The sequence below is a fragment of the Haliaeetus albicilla genome, chromosome 22, assembly GCF_947461875.1.
Source record: "Haliaeetus albicilla chromosome 22, bHalAlb1.1, whole genome shotgun sequence".
Classification (NCBI taxonomy): Eukaryota; Metazoa; Chordata; class Aves; order Accipitriformes; family Accipitridae; genus Haliaeetus; species Haliaeetus albicilla.
The window spans coordinates 4,788,825-4,807,838 of record NC_091504.1 but is presented as its reverse complement, the minus strand read 5'-3'; the positions used below and the strand labels follow the sequence as shown (position 1 = coordinate 4,807,838).

General features: G+C 41.8%; 1 protein-coding gene across 1 annotated transcript; it reads left to right on the top strand.

Moving 5' to 3' along the window:
• Positions 1-1,636: 1,636 nt before the first annotated feature.
• LOC138690603 (poly(A) polymerase gamma-like) lies at positions 1,637-17,773 on the top strand. Its single transcript, XM_069810657.1, has 18 exons — positions 1,637-1,640; positions 4,426-4,657; positions 4,734-4,800; positions 5,473-5,554; positions 5,637-5,746; positions 6,979-7,032; positions 8,104-8,215; positions 8,904-8,993; positions 9,625-9,763; positions 9,920-9,992; positions 10,078-10,198; positions 10,516-10,600; positions 11,009-11,062; positions 13,453-13,572; positions 13,912-14,021; positions 16,352-16,473; positions 16,566-16,735; positions 17,656-17,773. Exons 1-18 carry the CDS (start codon positions 1,637-1,639, stop codon positions 17,771-17,773), a joined length of 1,863 nt encoding a protein of 620 aa, XP_069666758.1.
• The last annotated feature ends 1,241 nt before the right edge of the window (positions 17,774-19,014 follow it).

Genomic DNA, 19,014 nt, shown 5'->3' with positions numbered 1-19,014 from the left:
GTTGATGCTGATTGAGCAAATTCTTGGAAAAGTCAACGCTGTTCTGTTATGACCATTTGGAATGTCTTCGGTGTAGTCAGCCCAAATAGCCAAGCTGCTTTCTCTCAGTTGGCGAGAGAGGAGTCTGTTTTATCTGTGATTGCAGGGTCAGGTCAGTCCTTCCTTTTGGTATATATGTGTTATAGATAGATAGATTGTAAGGGTGTCCTGTGTTTATAAAATCTTAAATCAAAACAAACCCCAGGATCCATCCCACAGATTGTCTAAAATCTCCAATTGAGTAAGCAGGAGAATAACAAGTCGGGGACAAGAGCAGGCCAAATACATCATGGTGAGGCAACAACGTAGGAAGCGTACGTGGAAGAAGATAAAAGAAGTTTGGGAGAAGATGAGTTACTATCCGTGCAGTACTTTGCAGATCAGAAGCGTGAAGTGTTGGCACGTGCGAGATGGGAGTCTCTTTTAAGCCTGGGCAGCCTCCATCCACAGTCGCAAAGCTGAGTCTGAGGAGAGCAGACTGAGGGAAGTGTTGGGGGTGAGGATGTGGAAGGCTAGTAGGAGGGTCAAGAAATGAGTGTAGTCTCAAATGAACAGAGAGCAGGGAGAAAAAGGCTTCAGTTGAGAACAAGAAGTGCTTGCCACCACGCTCCCGCTTCATTGGCTTTCCTCTTTAAAATGAGGGGAGAGAGAGTAACAAACCGTGACGCATGTGTGGGGGTTTCTTTAGAAGCTCAAATCGAGGCCGCCCGAACAGTGAACGTACCCAAAGGACTCGGGCCCCAACACTACCAGCATCAACACCAGTCTTTGTGCCTGTGCCTCCACCTTCCGTGTATCCTCCAGCACCCCATGCGCTTCCTCTTCCACCGGGGCTACCACCAAGCCCGTTTCCTCCTCAGTTGCCACCTGGTCAGCCTCCGTCTGCTGGGTACACTGTCCCCCCTCCAGGATATCCCCCATCTCCTGCAAACCTGTCATCAGGTTGGGTACCAACAGCAGTACCAACGGCTCATTCAAATACCAACCCAACGAGACAAGCACCTCCTTTATAGAGTCATATGTAGGGTTTAGGGTTATTCCATGCGGGGCCCGGACGATAGAACACCAATATGATGATTAAAGTCGCCAGTTTATTGAGCCTAGCTGATCATTCTTATACAATTCTCTAAGTTGTTTAGAAGCTTTGATTGGCTGCTGCATGCAAGCATTTGGTGTCCACGCGCACAAACATAAAATGTGATTGGTTGTATCGATACTGTCCACGCGTATAAACATAAGATACAGTTAGTTATACTCGCTCTGTACACGCGCATAAACACAGGACATAATTGGCTATATTAACTAGAGCATGCGAAACTTGTCTCAGTCCAGTTGGCCAAGATAAGCCCCTGGATTGAGGTTGTTGGTGCCAAGTTCCCTTTATCGTGGAATGTGCACCTGTGTTCTTCTAATTGGGATGTTTCTTCTTCTATCTTCTTGTTTATTCTGTTCAAGGCCTTCTAAAGGTGTCTGGAACGCTCTTGCGACCATGAGCTACTTTCAGGCCCAGTAACTAAGTTCCATATAATTGAACCCTACAGTCATAGAATCATTTAGGTTAGAAAAATTTGTCAGAGCCCCTGGTTTTAACGTAGTTATGCGTAAGGTTCTCTGTTGTGTCTCGGCACTGCGTTGTCACCATAAGCTCGTAACGGCCTGCGGCTGGGTGCTGCTCTCGGGCTACCAACCCAGCTTCAAGGCAGAAAAAAAGGTGGCTTTCTCTGAATGCTGTCGTCGGGAACAAGGTGCTTTAGCTTGCCAGCAGGTGTCTGCAGGCTATTTTTAGCATGAGTTTGTGTGGTAGGAATGGGAGGTGTAGGTGGTTTTACTTCAGTGAAGGTCATGGGGTTTGGGGGTTTTCTTGGTTGGTTGGGTTTGGTTGGTTTGTTGCTTGGGGGTTTTTGGTTTGGTTTGGTTTGTGCTATCAATTTTGGGGGTTCAGGAGCTAATTTGCAGTCATTCCTCCTCCCAAGTGGTGAGGGTGGAAAAAGCTGGAGTGATACATTTCTACCTGGCTGGAGGCAAGCCAACCTCATGAGTGGGAGAGACGCATTCACGGTGAAGGCTCCTACACCGCCCTGATGGCTGAAGGCAACTCCCTGAACTGTAATAGTGTAAACTTATCCGTTGTCTCTCGGAGTATGCAGGAGAAATGGCTCGCAGCTTTGTGAAGCTATAAAGGAGCGACAAACCTTGGAACAAATCAGTTGAACTTCTTGTACAAAATTGGGATCTCTCGCAACAGAAGTATGTTGGAGGTGTTCCCTATGGTGGACAAATCATAGCAAGAGTTGGCAAAATATTAAACTGCCACAGACTTCTCATTTAAACAGAAGGCTGGTGGAGGAATAGGTAGTATGCCACGTATGCTACTTTGTCTCATAAGATCTCTTCTTTGTATATGCCTGGCAGCCTGGTACAGTTGAGAGAGAGAGAAGGAAGGTTTTATGTCTTTAATTATTTATTTAATTAATTCTAAAAGGGGAACGAATTCTATTGGGCATAAGTCACTCTCTCAGTAAAACTTTCCAAGTGCCATTTTCCTCAACTTTTAAGGTGTGAGATCAAATTTTCAGTAATACATGCAAGCAGCTGTAAAATATCTACTATTGACTAAAAGAATTGGCTCTTCATAATATCAGATATATCTCATTGATATTGTCCTTTATGTCAGTCTCTAATTATAGCCTCTGTAGGAAGAATGGAGCAATGAAAGGCAGCTAGGTGGTGGCCTTCTGTACACTGGAAAGATCTTGGATGCTAGCAAAGTCTAGAAGCCATTCTTGTGTTGTGCAAACTTTCTGAAGTGCAAGTTGTACGCTGCAAGTAATACGTAAAGCATGTAGGAAGTTGCTGCTGTAGGCGTTTTAATTTAGATGTAATGCACAGCAATTAAACATAGGCTTTCCTTCTGTATTTGTTATGAAAATGGTATCATAAGAAGGAAAATACGCATTAGGAATATTTTTGCTTATGAAGTGGAAGTTGACAATGCCTATAAACAAGGCAAGGCAAATTAGGTCAGGGCCTAGTTACACTTGAAAGTAAACAGCCGTTCTGACTGGGGAGACTAGTTAATAGGACTACAGTCCTAATACCACCCCCCACCCCCTCCAGCTTTTTGGAAAAGGCCTAGAAAAAAGTTTGAAAAATGAGCTCATAGAGAAGGGGGGTGGGGGAGCCCACTAGGTGACTAAAAGCTATGTCTCTAGTTGGACAAAGCTACTCTGCGAGAGAGAAATCCATCTTCCCTCAGTGGCAGAGTAAAGGCAACAATTAGAAATAAGGAGTTGTAATAAGCTATCTTTTTAAAATCAAGTGTTGAGGCTGTCCTTTGAGCATTTCCTCATCCCATTCCAGCCAAAGTGGGTCAGATACCTTAAATAGTTCTAAGCGTCTCTTGACTAACCCAGCTAAGATTTGGAGCTGTCCATTTGTGAAGTAGGAAAATAGCCGGTTTGAATAATGCCATCATTAATCCCTGTAGCCTTAGGGTCTGGATATGGACTCTTTGACAAGCACGATGAGTTGTAGACCTTTTTAATGTGTGTCCCCTTTTGCTACCAGTGTTTCTGTAGAGACCCTTGATCCATTAAGTACAGTTCTTACCTCCTGTGCCACTCCTTTCTCTCTCCTGGTTTCAGCTGGTAATGCTCTGCCTAACTGGGCAGTGAGCTAGCTAAAGCAGATTTGAGCACCTTCTACAAACAGAGCTTAACTTGTGCTGCTCTGCGTACATCTCTTGGATTTAGATTAAACCAGATGTATGTAGAGCTAAGCCTCTGAGCTATAAAAATGGAACGCTGTGTTAAGAGCACAAGGCTCTGCTAGCAACATTAGCTGCAGATTGGTTGATGTTTTCCTTCATCCTCTTCCATAGACAAAACCAAGGTAATGCTGAATTTACTGCAACAACTCTGTTTAACAGACCACTTTGTCCTTGCTCTGCAATCAACTATAATGTCCTTTCAGAATCAGTAGAAGCACAGCAAATACACTGAACTAAAAGAAGCCAGTGTTAAATTGTCTTGTTTAATGTGATCAGGAAGCTGATGGGAATAACCTTAACTCAAAAGTGCTGTGAAACTGAAATGTGTCCAAAACTTGTGCTGTACGTAGTGTCACCCTTAGTGGATTTCAAACCTTTTCATTTCCTGGCGATCAGTTCTAACTGTCTAGCGCAATGCAAATACGCTGTCTTCAGATGGTAGCAACTTGGATCTTTTCTTATATCCACAAGTGCTTTTTAAAGACGTAGTTTCTAAGTTAGGTCAAATTATCTAAAAACCATAAGCAGGATTTTTTTTCCCTCATTTATGTTAATGCTGGGCAAAAGGGCAGAAGCTGATTTGGAAACCTGTAAGCGGAAGGGTGTTTTGCAGTAAGGTGGTGGTGGTTGTTTTGCTGGTTTTTGTTTTTTTGTTTTGTGGAGTCTTTGGTATTTTATTTTCTCCCCCAGTACTCCTAGGCTGCAGAACCAGCCTCCAAGGCACTATGGAATTACTTCTGCAATTAGCTTGGCTCCTCCTACGGATATAGATTCCATTCATACTCAGAAGCTGCTTGAAGCGATGAAAGCATTGGGGGTATTTGAAGAGGAGGAAGAACTGAATCACAGGTATAACAAGACTGTAAAATTTGTTAATGTCCTGGGGGTTTTTTTAAGGCAAACTTAACATGAGTTTTCTTTACAGGCTGGTCGTTCTTGGTAGACTGAATCACTTGGTCAAAGAATGGATTTCAGAACTTGGTGAGAGCAAGGTAAGGTTTTTTGATAGGTCCTTATCAAAACAGCTGAAGCCTTTTTGTTTCTTCCAAAGGCGATACTAACTAGGATTTATGCTAAAGTTCAACATTTAACTTCCTTCTTAAGTATCAAGGAGATCTGTAGTAAGAGCCATTGAAATAATGTATAAAAGATACTTCAGATGAAGACCTTCAAGTCCTTGGGGCACTGAACAAATTTGTGAAGTGGCTCTATCAGTTGACTTGTAGCGGTTAACAAAGCTGAAACAAGACATTGTGGGGGGAGATAGATGGTAACTGGGCAGTAAACTTGCCCCAGACAGCCTACAGCACTCAATCTAGTTTGAAATTATTACTCTAGACTTGCCTTTGGTATGGCTCTTAGATGGTGTTAATTTACGTGGGTCTGCTGCAGGGAAGACTGATAATAGGTCTTAATTTGTTTAAATTGATGAAGCGACTGCTACATTACTCACCTTTTTTGTTGCTGTTGTTTGTGAGTTGCAAGCACTCCCTTCAGAAAAACAGTATCAGTCTATTAGACTAACAACTCGGTATGGGAGGGAGAAGACATTGTTTATGGAGGCTGTTGTAGTCTTCCTAAGTAACTTATATGCTAGTTAAACTTGCACGTAGGTCAACGTGTATCTTCTGTTCTCCAGAAAACTCTTTCTCTTCTACCCACAGAATCTTCCCCCTTCAGTAGTAGCAAATGGTGGTGGCAAAATATTTACGTTTGGTTCTTACAGGCTTGGAGTACACACTAAAGGTAAACTTTTGTTGTCTGGTCATAGTTGTAATGTTTGAAAGTGTCTTCCAACAGTAACAGAAGAAATGGCATCTCTTTGCAGGTGCTGACATAGATGTGGCTTGTGTTGCTCCTAGACATGTAGAAAGATCGGATTTCTTTCAGTCGTTCTTTGAAAAACTAAAACGTCAGGAGGAAATAAAAAAGCTAAGAGTAAGCAAGCTCTCTCCTTGATAGATTGTGCAACTCCGACAATAAGAATATTCCTGTTAAAGACTCCTATTGGTAGTGATTGTCTTACAGACCAAAATTAAAGAGGGACTTGTTTCTGAGCCCCTTGTAAAATACTGTCTACGCAGCAGGAAAGTGTTGAAGTCAAGCTTTTGGTTCCCTTCCCCAATGACTGTACGTCCAATGAGAATCTCTGTGGTTCACTTCTCCCCTACCCATGGTTTGGGAATGAGTGGGCTATAGTATCCAAAAGCAAGGTTGTCCCTAGGAGCCTTGCTTTCATCTTAGCTGTAGCAAGGGGCTTGGCAAGAAGGTAACTGCATGCAGGTAGAGGAAGGGGCAGCCTGAGAGCTAAGGAAGTTGAATGTGATGTGGAAAGGTTTCTGTCAGTACCTTTGCCATGGTGTTCCTCTGGGTGTACTTTAGGACCTCTAATTCATTCTTCTCTGGTCCTGTTCTTCTCTGGCTACTCAGCCTGAGACTTTGTAGAAGAGACGCACAGTCAGCTTTGCATAAAGTCAATAGGAGCTGTGCTGTGACTATACAAAACTGCCTTGTAAAATGACCCTCTGGTGCACATGTTGTGTACCTTGCGTATAGAACCGAACTCCTGAGAAGTGTTTCTCTCTGCCTGGTCTTCCTTGTGCAGACATTTTGAAAGACTTCATATGCATAGCTAATGAGCCTTTGTTTAGGTGACCGAAGACAGACTCAGTGGGCTGTGGCACCTTTCTGACAAGTGGTCTACAAAATTGAAAACTGTCCCATAAGGTAGCTGATAGCATCTCAGGCATGGTAGAAAATAAAAATACAGGAGGCTAGCGCGTGCTGTCAAACGCGGACAGAATTTCCTCGCTTTCTCTGGATGTTAACCAGTAGTAAGATAGCTACAAAAATCTCTTGCTTTTCTTCCTCACCACCAAGGTAAGTACCTTACAACCTCTGATGCTGATGGCTCATTGTGCACTGTTTGTTCATTACAATACATGATCAGCCTCCGAATCTCTTGGCTAAATAACTTGTTAAAGCTAGTATTATACCATCTTAGTGCTTGCTATACTGCTTGCAGCTTAGGAACAATTCTTTTGGTTTGGAAGCAACTCAGTCTTTATACTGAGTAGTTAGCAGTGTAAATTCTGCATTTGGTCGTAGTTCAGGAGAAACATTAAAGTAGCAAACCATGTTTTCTTACACAGTTATCCTCTCCTTTCCAGGCAGTTGAAGATGCATATGTACCAGTTGTCAAGTTTGAGTTTGATGGCATTGAGGTAAGCATTTGTTTATTTTTTTTTTAAGTGGGTAAATTTTTTCTTGCTTTGGAATAGGATAACTTTTCCAGGGAGCTGTGACTGTGCTATATTGGACCGCAACGTATCCGAGGAGAAGACATTGCAGTAGAACGGGAGCTTATAGGAAAATAAGCCCCTAGGGAGCCTAGCAGGCATGGGAGCATCAGGGACATCTTTTTCTAGACCTGTGCTGTAGACCAGGGTAGCCTGCTTGAATAGCATTTATCCCTAGGATCGTGCAGAGTGGGAGCAGAGGCGGTGTCCTTGCTAAGTCTTCTTAGCTCTGCCAAGCTAGGTACCTACAGAGGGATGTGTACAGTGTAGGTCACTGTACGAATCATGTGAGCAGACTAAATGTTTTGCTGCAAATCCAAAATGAAGTGGTCATGGGACAAACAATCTGGAAAAGGGAAAGTGAAAGTACTCATTTGCCTCCCGCCTAGGTTTGTCAGCTGCAGGAATCCAGCTATCTTGAATACATCCTATACAATGAATCAAGACCTGCCTGCTGTAGTACCTAAGCAAGTTACTGCTTGGTATCACTATCACGAAGAGATTTATTCAGTGACCTTTTTGTGGCCTTTATCTGGTACAGACTTTCACAGGATAATCTTCTTGCCTCAGACTGTACTAAAATCCAGATACTTCAGGATCAAAAGGGCTTACTGCATAAAGGAAATGCTCTCTCCTTTGCTGAAGGATAGTTGAGGTGACTGAACTTAAGTCTTAATTCTGTGAATAATTTTAAGTTCCCTTTTGATTGAAACTCTAAGTCTAGAGTAATCTTTTCCAACTTAAAATGCCCTCTTCCTTTCCCTGGCTTAAAAAGAAAGGGGTGATGCAGTGAAGGCTTTGTAAATAAAATTGGGAACTTCTAGAAATTACATTGAGTCTTCTGGCAAATAAATCTCTTGGGAGATGTATCTATAGTCACATAATTCTAAATACAAATGTTAACCACTCTTTTTAGACTTGAGGAACTGTCCCCCACCAGTGTGCTGTTTGCAGACTGCGGGGCATTCTAACGGTTGGCACTTTTTTCCTCTTAAGATTGATCTCGTGTTTGCAAGACTGTCTGTGCCAACTGTTGCTGATAATCTTGATCTCAGAGACAACTCGTGTCTCAGAAGCCTGGATATAAGATGTATACGGAGCTTAAATGGTAAGCATATTTGCACATCTTTAACAAGAAAATGTTACTAAAGTTGGTATGGAATGCACGTTACACACCCCAAGTTTCTGTACAGGATGCAGAAACTGATCCCCTGTATACTTGAGATCTGAGGAGGTGGCGAGTGGGCTTAGATTTAGCTGTTTCAAGTTGTGTGTTTAGATAGACCTGTGTTTCATGTTTCTTTGATTGGGGTGTGTGTGGTGTTCCAGTTTGCCACAGAAGCTGCTTCAGATGAATAGGTAGAGCACTTGATAGAGAAGAATGTGTGGTAGTTCATTAAAAAAAAAAAAAGGATATTTAAAATACCTGAAGCCGAAGTTGCTCACTGTTTAACACGGACTGGTTTAATTGTTCCTGGCTGTTGAAAGAAACCTAGCTTTCGGAATCCTGTAGAAGGGCCTTATTGAAAATTGTTGGCTGTGGTCTAAAGTATGAAAAAGCTGTTGGGGGCACCAGTTGCCTGAGGTGATACTGAATGTGTGACCTCTAATTTGTTATGTTATGTGTCTGTAAGGTTATGTGTAACCTCTGATTTTTAAGGTAATACAAAGCAAGTAATGCAAACTTGTTTTCATAGACTTGCAGGACAAACTGTAAGCTATTGATCCAGTATAGCACAGAACTGACTTGTACCTGCTACCAGGAAGTGCTGTACTTCAACTGTTTTTTCTTACAGGCTGCAGAGTTACTGATGAAATACTGCACCTAGTGCCAAATAAAGAGAACTTCCGGCTCACGCTCCGTGCAGTTAAACTGTGGGCAAAACGTGAGTGATGTGATTGTTTGTGATCTTTAAACTTTTCAGAGGCACCTCGTGCTGAAAAAACAATAGCGTTAGAAGTCCTTCATCTTTGGATAGCTGTTTAGATAACAGGTTTTAGTTCAAAACCTGTGTTTTGGTTTAGATTCAAGGACTGTCCGTGGGGTAGATTCTGTGTTTTTTTTAATGGGGGTAGAGTGGGGAGATGAGGGGAGTGCCTACAAGACAAGGTGCTGCATTGCTTACCAGGAACCTGACTAGAAAGGATAAAAATGCCCAGTGAGGTATAAAAGCTTGATAGATAAGGAATAAGAAAATACCGTTTGCGCATGTGACTAGAGCAAGTGCTAGAAGAATGGCAGAACCTTCTTCTTAAGGGAAGTTGGAGTGAAGCAGTAGCTGTAGCAGTGCAGGCAAATTTCAGAGTAGCAGCATTTTGGGAAGTGGTGTGGTACCGATTCTTTTTCTCATCGCTGTAAGGACCAACAGTTTTGGCCTCGTTGCACTGCAAAAATAACTGACTTGGAGGCTGAAGGGTGCTAGGTATTCTATAGATTGTGAAGGTGGTGCTGTAAATTTGAAGGACTATACTTGGGCATGGGAAGACTACAGGCTAAGGACAATGTCTGCATTGTAGGACGTGGCATTTACTCCAACGTGCTGGGATTTCTTGGTGGGGTTTCCTGTGCTGTGCTAGTAGCGAGAACGTGTCAACTCTACCCAAACGCTTTGGCTTCTACTCTGATGAACAAGTTCTTCTTGGTTTTTTCAGAATGGTAAGAGCTATTTATGACTATTTTGATTTGCGTAAAGCAGTAACACTTTCTGAGGTGGTTCTTTATGTAAGATTTAGACCAACACCATTCAGTCCTACCCTGAATTACATGGCAGAGTTTTAAATGGACGGTCAGTTCCTGGCTTTTCTTGTTTAGGGAGTGGCCAAGACCTGTATTGCTGAAACAACAGGAAGAGAGCAATCTTAATTTACCAGTATGGGACCCCAGGGTATGTAGACATGGAATTTGGAAGCCTTTAACCTTTCTTCTAAGCTAAGCTGCTGGTGCCGAGCACAATTGTTTTAACATCACAGGTGAACCCATCAGACCGATACCACGTAATGCCTATCATCACCCCAGCCTATCCGCAGCAGAACTCTACATACAACGTATCCACATCAACGCGAGCGGTAATGGTGGAGGAGTTCAGACATGGTAAAGTTCTTTCCATGCTTATTAACTGCTTAAAAGGTGTAATTCTTGCAATATGAAACCACATTACCTGACTTGGTTATATTCCGTGCGGTGTTGTGCCCTTTTAGGCAGAAGAGTTCTCTGGGAAGTATACCTGTTGCAGGCAACAAGGGACCAGTTTTACAATGAACTGTTGTAGTAGGCCTGTATTGTGTCAAGGGAATTCCTGCGTTTTGATCTGTCAATTACTGTTCAAAACCTTTCTCTTATGAAGTTTCTATCACGCTCTGCTAGTCTTAAAAACAAAATGGTAGTAAGGTTTTCAACCTTAATTGTAGGTCTTGCAGTCACGAATGAGATTCTCCAAGGAAAATCAGACTGGTCAAAGCTCTTTGAACCACTGGACTTCTTTCAGAAATACAAGTATGTATGAAATCTGTTACCTGAACTTGAAATGATTGCCGTACTGGTTAGCATAGTGAGTTTTAGCTTGCAGTCGAAATACGAGATGGCATTGATATGTTTGTTTTTCAGAAGCTGGAGGTAGTCATAGGAATTTTGGTAAGGATAAGTAGAGGGAAGATAGAAAAACTGTTTGTGTTTTGCCACTGACACTGTTTTTATTAAAAAAAAATCAGCTCTGATACTCAGAAGGCAGCAGAACGCAATTCTGAAGGATGTAATCAGTTTTTCTTCAGTTAATACTGTGCTGCCTGCAGGATATAATGTGTCTTGTCTGGAAGTCATTTTCTATACATTTAAGGCAGTTTTGGTTTCATTTGAAGGAATATCAAGTCCTGAGCTAGGATGTTACTTTTTCTTTTCTTCTAGACATTATATTGTGCTGACTGCTAGTGCCTCTACTAAAGAGCATCACTTGGAGTGGTAAGTCTTGCTTTGAGTGTGGGTTCAATACATCATTGACGCTCAGTTCAGTGTTGCGCTTCATTTGGTTAATACAGTTCACAAAAATAAAGTATTTGACTGTGCAGCTAGGCATGGAATACAGTACGGAGTTAAGTAGACAGTTCCTCAGCAAAACTAAAAGCTTTCTTGTGAAGGGAAGTTAGCATAAGTTATCTTGCTGTTTAAGAAGTTAACCTAAAGACCTAAGTCATGATGAGAAGGAACAAAGAGGGTTAGTGTGCGTATGCTCTGTGTCATCTGGAGAAGCAGATGCCAGGAGTCTAAGGAGACTACTTACCCAAGGCTACTTCAGTTAGGAAGATGTTCCTTGTTGCAGAGACTGAAGTAAATGGGGATTACTTGATGTCATCAGATGCGTAGTGGACACTGGAGAGCTTGATCTTTTACTGACTTACAGAGCAGTGGTCTCCAAACTTTTGTGCACTCCTGTGAGCAAAACAACAACAAAAATAGTCATTTTTGAACACATAGTTGCGGTCTATATCTACTTCTTTGCAAGTTACGTACACATTACTGAAGCTCTAATCTTTTCTTCCTGGACCCAGTGGATTGTCTTGTGCACCCCCTGGGGTACGTCCCCCCCGACACTTTGAAGACAACTGTTGTAGAGCCTTAGAAGACTTGGTTTCATAGCTTTTTTACTGGATGTAATATTTAATTTAGGACTAGATTGCACTCAATGCTAAGTTGCTCTGGTTAGGTAGTCCGCCTGTTCCAGAGCCTACTTTTCTCCAGTGAAGTGAAACAAGGCTGTTTAATCGGGGTGAAACCTGACCGTCTGCACAGAGTACCTGAATGCTGATAAATAGTGTTTACTGAGTTTTAATCTAGTAGTGTGCTCAGGCATCTTGTGTTTAGTGCTGGAAATGATCATCTCGGCATGCTTGGTAGTGGATAGGTAAATTGCAGGAGTGCTGATCTACTTTGTGAAAGGTAATGTGAGAACCACTTCAACTGTGGTTAGAGAACATGACTGCTTCTGACATGGTATTTGTCACTGTCTCAAGGGAGACATGCCAATAATAACTTGTTGAACCTGTGTGAATGGGCTGACTAACTGTGAGTCTTGAAATAAGGGGAAACGGTGAGGAATTAAGGTACTGTAATGTGTGTGGTGTTCTTATTCTGAAGAAACGAGTGCTTTGCCTGCCTTGCTCAAGTAAGCAAGGAAAATAGCTGTGTGTACCAGACCCCTGTTCTGAGGACACTTTGGTTATACTTCAGGGTTTGGCTTGCAGTTTAAGGCAAATGATTTAATTCTTGTGCTACCTCTGAAAGACATCTTCTTTCCTGTTGAAAAATAGCTCTAGTAGGTAATACCTCTTACCTGAACTTGTTAATTTGTTCACTTAAAAATCGTGTCAGCTACAGCTTGATGTCAGTCACAGTTAGGTATGCAACAAGGAGTTATGGGCAGAGGGCTTAGAGCCAAATAGTTTTTAATGTGACATGTTTGAAGTGAAGAAGGCTTATTGTATCTCACAATAAAGATGAGGAAAGTTCTGGCTGCAGTAAAAGCTGACGTTTTTGCAGTGACAGAAATGGCAGCAAACGGGGCTTAGTTTTGCATCTGGGAAAATGAAAAGCAGAAGACAAACCTGCTTCCGTTTGCTCTAAGAACAAGTTTAGTTCACCAGCTCTTGAATGGATTTGGGAATAGATGGCACATCTCTGTTGTTCATCAACATAAGATACTTGTGAAGAACGTACAGAGTTCTGACTGCTTTCAAGGGTAGCAGTGTTTTAGGTAGAAGGGTAAAATGCCAGTACTTCAATAGCCTTTGTGGTCATGATACATTTCTTGGGTAAGTCTCTGATGAGACTGTGTTGACTGGATCGTTTGTTTATTAAAGGAACTGTATTCTTCAGTTTGGCTGGAAGAGGGTAAACTCTTTTCACAGGTCAATCTGCAGGAAGAATAGCTTCTTTACTCAGGTGTAATGGAAGAGTTGTGCTCGAGCCTTTTCTAAACGGTTGTTCTCCTTGGTCTTTGGGGTAAAAAAGAAGTTTTGCTGCACTTCAAAATGCAGCCAGAGGTGCTGGGAATCTGCTTCTTGTTGATATTTTCATCACAGGTTGTATGTTGAAGTGTTGTGTCTGACCTGTTAAGAGCACAAGTTAAACTTACTTACTGCCTCTGTCTTTGGAAACTTTGAAGCTCCAATGTCCCTGGAAACATCTCCAGCTCCAGTGTGTGTGATATAAATATCTAGTATCTGCTCAGCTGAATGAAACTTACTACTTACTGACTGGTTAGCATTTTTGTACTAGCATTGTATTATAAGAAAGCATATAACTACTGTGCTGGATACAGTCAAAAATGAGTAAATGTCTCTTGTTCTTATCAGGATTGGCCTTGTGGAATCTAAAATTCGTGTGCTGGTTGGAAACTTGGAGAGGAATGAATTTATATCTATTGCACATGTAAAGCCACAGTCTTTCCCTGGCAGCCGAGAACTTTGTAAACAGTGAGTTTCATTACTTTTCTGAACTGAAGTGTGGCTGATGTATTGTACCTTGTTTATATTCCTTCACCTCAGCTTACCTGTGAGAGATGCTCAGTTACGTACCTACTGTTTGGTAGGTACGAGGTGTGACGGGCAAGGTTCTGAGCATGTAGGATCTTTTTAAAGAAGGGAGAACTTGAGAGAGGAGTTCTCGGAGAACTTGAGTATGGGCTGACTCCAGTCTTTAGCTGCTGCGTACAACTAAACTGTTTTGCTTAATCCCTTCTTGAGAGTAGATACTAGCACCCAAATAACTGGCATCTGTGCATAAATGATAGATTTGTGACTCTGTCTTTTTAGGAGTGGATATGTGTCAATGTGGTTTCTTGGAATCGTGTTTAGGAAAGTGGAAAATGCAGAAAGTGTTAACGTTGATTTAACGTGCGTTATACAGTCATTCAAGGATACAGGTAAGCCTCTATTTTGCTCTAGTCTCGTAGGGTTTCATATTTTTTTATTCTAGTGCAAGTTGCTTCGCAAAGTGAATTGTGCTTCCTTCTGGTATTAGCTATTAGCTATTTCTGTAGCGCGTGACACGTAGAAGATTAGCCTTAGAAACATACTATTTTGACGCTTTGGCAATGTAAGTCCACCTTGAAACAAAAGTGTGTACTACGGTCCTATATACCATATCCCATATGTGAAATAACAGTTCTGCAGGTCATGGTAAACGATCAGAAAGGAACTGCGATTCCTGAAGTGGACAGTCAGATGTGAAGCCAGGAGAGAGATGTCCATTTACTGGGTGTAGCTACACTTGTCAAAAGCAGTTGTCAGTTGCTGAACTTTGGAAGTGGGAATTAACTGTATCAGGCTCTAAAATAAGTTGTGAATGCCTGTTGACAGTATTGTTTCCAAAAGAACAGTTTGTGTATGATACCATCCCAGAACTTTGAAAGGCAGTGAGTGGTCGCATCGTAACGACATGCAGTCTTGCACGTCAAGCTCCATGTTCATCTTACTTTATTCCTTTTGATAGATGCAGAAATGAAGTAATATCGCAAGCGTTGTTAGATAATGCTAGAATAAAGGGGGTTGGGGCTGAGCAGTCGTCTGAAAGTATAGGTCTTTTCCACAGTCTGTTTACTTCTTCCCAAGCTGACTGCTCTTGTGCCTTTCAGAAGTGCACGTGTGCTGTGAGGCTCATGCCTTGCTATCATAATGACAAACTAAGGAAATCGGGTTACTCTTCTGAAGTGACAAGTGTGTTTGGACAAAAAGTTCTAAACAGTGCACTCCTTTAAACTCTTCATCAGTGCAAACAAACATTTCTCCATGGTACCAGCGTGAGCTGTGTGTTGTGTTGCTCAGACAACATGAGTAAATGCAGTAAAAGCGGACCTTCTTTTTAGCTCACGCTTTGGGATATGAGAAAAGCACAGAAAATAGGCATCAAAACGCTTGTCTGACTTTCAGGCCAGGTGGGGTGACTTCCTCAGACTTGCACTGTTACCCGAACTGATGCTTGTCTTGTACGTTACATCCAGTGGCACTGTGTTTGAATGTTGTGGCAAATGTAAATCACATCAACAAGGTTTGTGTACTGCTGAGAGGCTAGAACTAATGTTAAATCCTGTATTTCTGTGCACAGACTTGATTAGCAGAGCTGTGCGCTCTCAGTTTAGTGAAGCACAGCCTATCGTGTGTTTCAGATATAGGGTTTGAACGCAGAGAGATTGGCCAGAAAAGGTATTTCTTGAGAGGTGTGATATCCTTTGGCAAATGTGGGAGTGACCAGTAGTTACGTGCAAGAAAGCTTTTATCATGTGCCTTGACTTTGAGAGAATATTTTTAGAGGGCAAAGTTGATGGGCTCAAGAGTATAAGGCTCACAGTTTGGAAGGCTTTTGTTAAATGAACTTGATCTCACTTTTCCATAAAAACATTATTGAATTTACTTTGAAGCAACTGTTCCTGCTGGTGTGAATGTTCATATTTGTGCTTTTATTTCACTTCTAGATCTCCTGCAGAAAGACTTGTTGTAAGCCTTTTTGTTTGGGTTGCATGTCCTTCCTTTGATTCCCACTCTGTATGCTAGTAAGCTGACTTTCCAGCTATGCTCACGACAGGCTTGTTAAACTTGTCTAAATGTGCCTTAATTCTGTAAAAACTGCTGTGCTAGTATAGCGTTTTTTAGTTGCATGAAAGGTTGTTTGCAGGCACTTAAGAAGAACTGGTTTAAATTGTAGTGGTTCTGATAAGTCAGATGTCCTTCAAATCCAGTCTGTCTTGGACAGGTAGAGTTTTAACACCTAAATTACTGAAAAGTTGTATGATGTTACAGAACTGTTAGGAAAAAAACGCACAATCGCCACTGTAAATATCAAATAAACAAAACTAGTCTGAATCTTGAGTAAGGTGTCTGTTCTCTCATCAGCTGAGCACAATTGGGTTGATTCAGAAAGTCATCGAGATCTATCTTCAACCAGACAACTAAGGGTTAAGGAGTATGATCTCCTTCAGGTTAAAATCAGCTCAGAGGTGAGCTGCATGACTAGCAAACCACAGCTGTAACTGAGCACATAAATGCATGTTTGAACTTAAAATAGCTGTTACGTATCTGGTCTGTACTGGATGTGAAATGGGCACCTGGGGTCACTTTCATCTTGAGACAACTTCTTGTTCTTTGTTTGGGCTGGGCAGACTTCAAGGCTTGCTGTTTCTAACAAAACCATGTGTAACTTTGACAAATACCCAACGCAAACATTCCCACTAAGCTACAACACTAAATTTCCTGTTAGTTTACAGCCAGGCTAACTACCTCAGTGTGCTAAAGGAAGGTATGAAGATCGAGGCAGCTCATGTGAAGAGAAAGCACCTCCACCATTTTTTGCCTGCAGAAACCTTACAGAAAAGAAAGAAGGTATAATAAAAATTGGGCTCTTCTGGCAATATTTTTTTTTTTTGCTTTAATAATTACTTGAAGACTTCATTATTTTGATGTTGTTGTTTCAGCAAAGCATGCCAGGTACTAGTCAAAATGCTGGTGGGCTTCAGCGCAAAAGGACTTCTTCAGATGGAAGCTGTTTGGACAGTTCCAGAGACACGGGCTCCAGAACACCAGATAATTCCTCTTTGTTACATAAGATTTCTAAAGTGGACACCTCTACAGCCGGGAGAGAAAGGTTAGCACCATAACCTTAAAGCTGTGAAGAAGCTGCTTTTTAACTGACTCGCGATGTGAATGAGGTCTAGGATTTCCTGTTTGAATCTGTGTTGTTCATAAGCATGTGGAGGGCTCTAATGGCGTCAGGAACAAAGCTGTCATCTCCTTTGGGCACGTGGGGGGAGGCAGGTTAAAGAAATCCTTGAAAAAATGAATTTAATGTACAGGAAGACATGTCAGAAGAAAGGAGAAGTGGATACCGGAGGAATTATTTGGTCTTGAATGTAGATCCCCTTGGGCTAGTGTGTAACTTGAAGCCGGAGTGTTTTTTATGTAGGTAATTTTGTTCCTTCTAACAAAAAGTATGGTTAATGCCAAGCAGTATGATGTTCTGCTGAAGTGCTGATCTTGATCACAGCAACACTAGAGCTGCTGCTGCCTTGGTGCAGCAGTATGAGAACTCGGGCAGTAAAAGTGTGTGTCACTTCCTGGGAGGTCTGCTTGTTCATGAGCTACTTCAGCCCAGGAGGAATATGTAATCTTGAGAGTAATAGCCCAAGAGTACCAAATGTGTAATGCCTGCTGTGTTCAGACCATTTGGTACTGTAGGAGTAGCATTAAAAATAAAATAAAATGGGATGCCTGTATAGGTAGAGCAGATACATTCATGAAAAGCAGTACAGAGTGCTGGATATACTAAGCTGGAAGACAGTACAAGTACATAGAGACTGACTAAAAAAAAGGCTGAAGTTTAAATTTGCGGTCTGAAGTTCAGCAAAATGAAGATCTCGTGCTAGATTGCCTGTGAGTTTGTTGTTTGGTAGAGCTGTGACAATGAGCTAAGAAGATAGACATGTGTCTTGCATGGGCTTTCTGGAAAGGAAATGTATAGTATTTTACAAACGAGCATTTTATAACTCTAGCATCTGACTCTTACAGAAATGCTGTGTACCAGAAATCTAACGGTGCTAACAAGAGAGAGAAGCTACCTCGTGTAGCTGTGCCATCAGTGTCTAAGGGACCCTCCATTCCTGTTCCTGATTCAAGTATGTATTGACGTAGTGGGTGGAATGCAGTCTTTAATTTCATGGCTGAACTCTAGAAGCGCGGTGTCTCTTACAGAAGTGGAGGCTACAGTTGCAATACGAACATTGGGACCTCCAGTTGGTAGCACCATTCCAGGACGTAGCACAGCTTCTCAACCAGGAGCACGTTTTGTCCAAGGACAGCACGAATTAAGTGGGACTCGAATTACAGATCCTAAGAACACTGCACCTAAACGACCTTATTCAGTGACCACTGAAGGACCTCATTCACCTCCATCAGAAGAACGCCCCAAAACACTAGCAGACGGAGAAAAGGTAAGGAAGGGGGGCTAGGCCAGGGAGGGTTTGAAGTAGAATTAATTCTTGATGTGCAATGAATGACATAACTGAGAAGAAATGCATATATGCATCCCCAGTGGATTCAGGAATCTAAATTTAAGCATAATGCTAGTTTTACTAGGATGTAGGTGTGAGAAATTGTCTTGAACGTACTGTATAGCTATTAAACAATTCTTTTTTTCCCAAGATCTGGCACTAGTGACTGTTTTTGGTCTGGTGGCAGGCTCTCCAAATGCTACTGTACTTGTATATTACTGCACTGACCGATTGCTCAATGAACTGGAAGCAGTTCTTAATTCAGAAAAAAACCCCAAATCTCAAAAGGAAGAGGATATGAATCTTATAAATGTGGATGTATGAGCTAATCTTGTTCTGGCAGATGATTTTTGAATGCCTCTTGATAGTTTCGCTGCTTTAGAAATCAGCAGCCTACTCAACAGGTTGTCCACTGCTGAAATGACCGTGTGGAGTTGCTTGTTAAATCTTGTTTTTGTGGAGGCTTTTGATGAATGCTTGATTTGTTTTCTTGCTATACATAACTCTCCTTAAACAGTTGTTTGTGTGGCTTGACGTCTGATTTGAGGCACAGAACAACTAGAAAAAACTCAATTTTGACACTTGTAAAGAATCAGCTTGCAGAACTGTTACCTACTGTTGAATACTTCAGGTACAGAGTTCAAGGTTTGGGTAGTACGACTTCTTGCGAGGCTTGAGATTCCTGTGTGGTAAGGGTAGTGTTGTCTAAATGTTGTTTTAAGAATGGCCACTAATATGTTTAATGTGTTGACTGGAAGCTGTACTCAAATATGAAGGTAACTTCAGTATAGCAATTAATTTTGAGTCTGTGTGTTCTGTTCTTCTAGTTAACTGGCCAGGATTCAGCATTCAAAGGCGGTGGCAATCCAGAAGATGT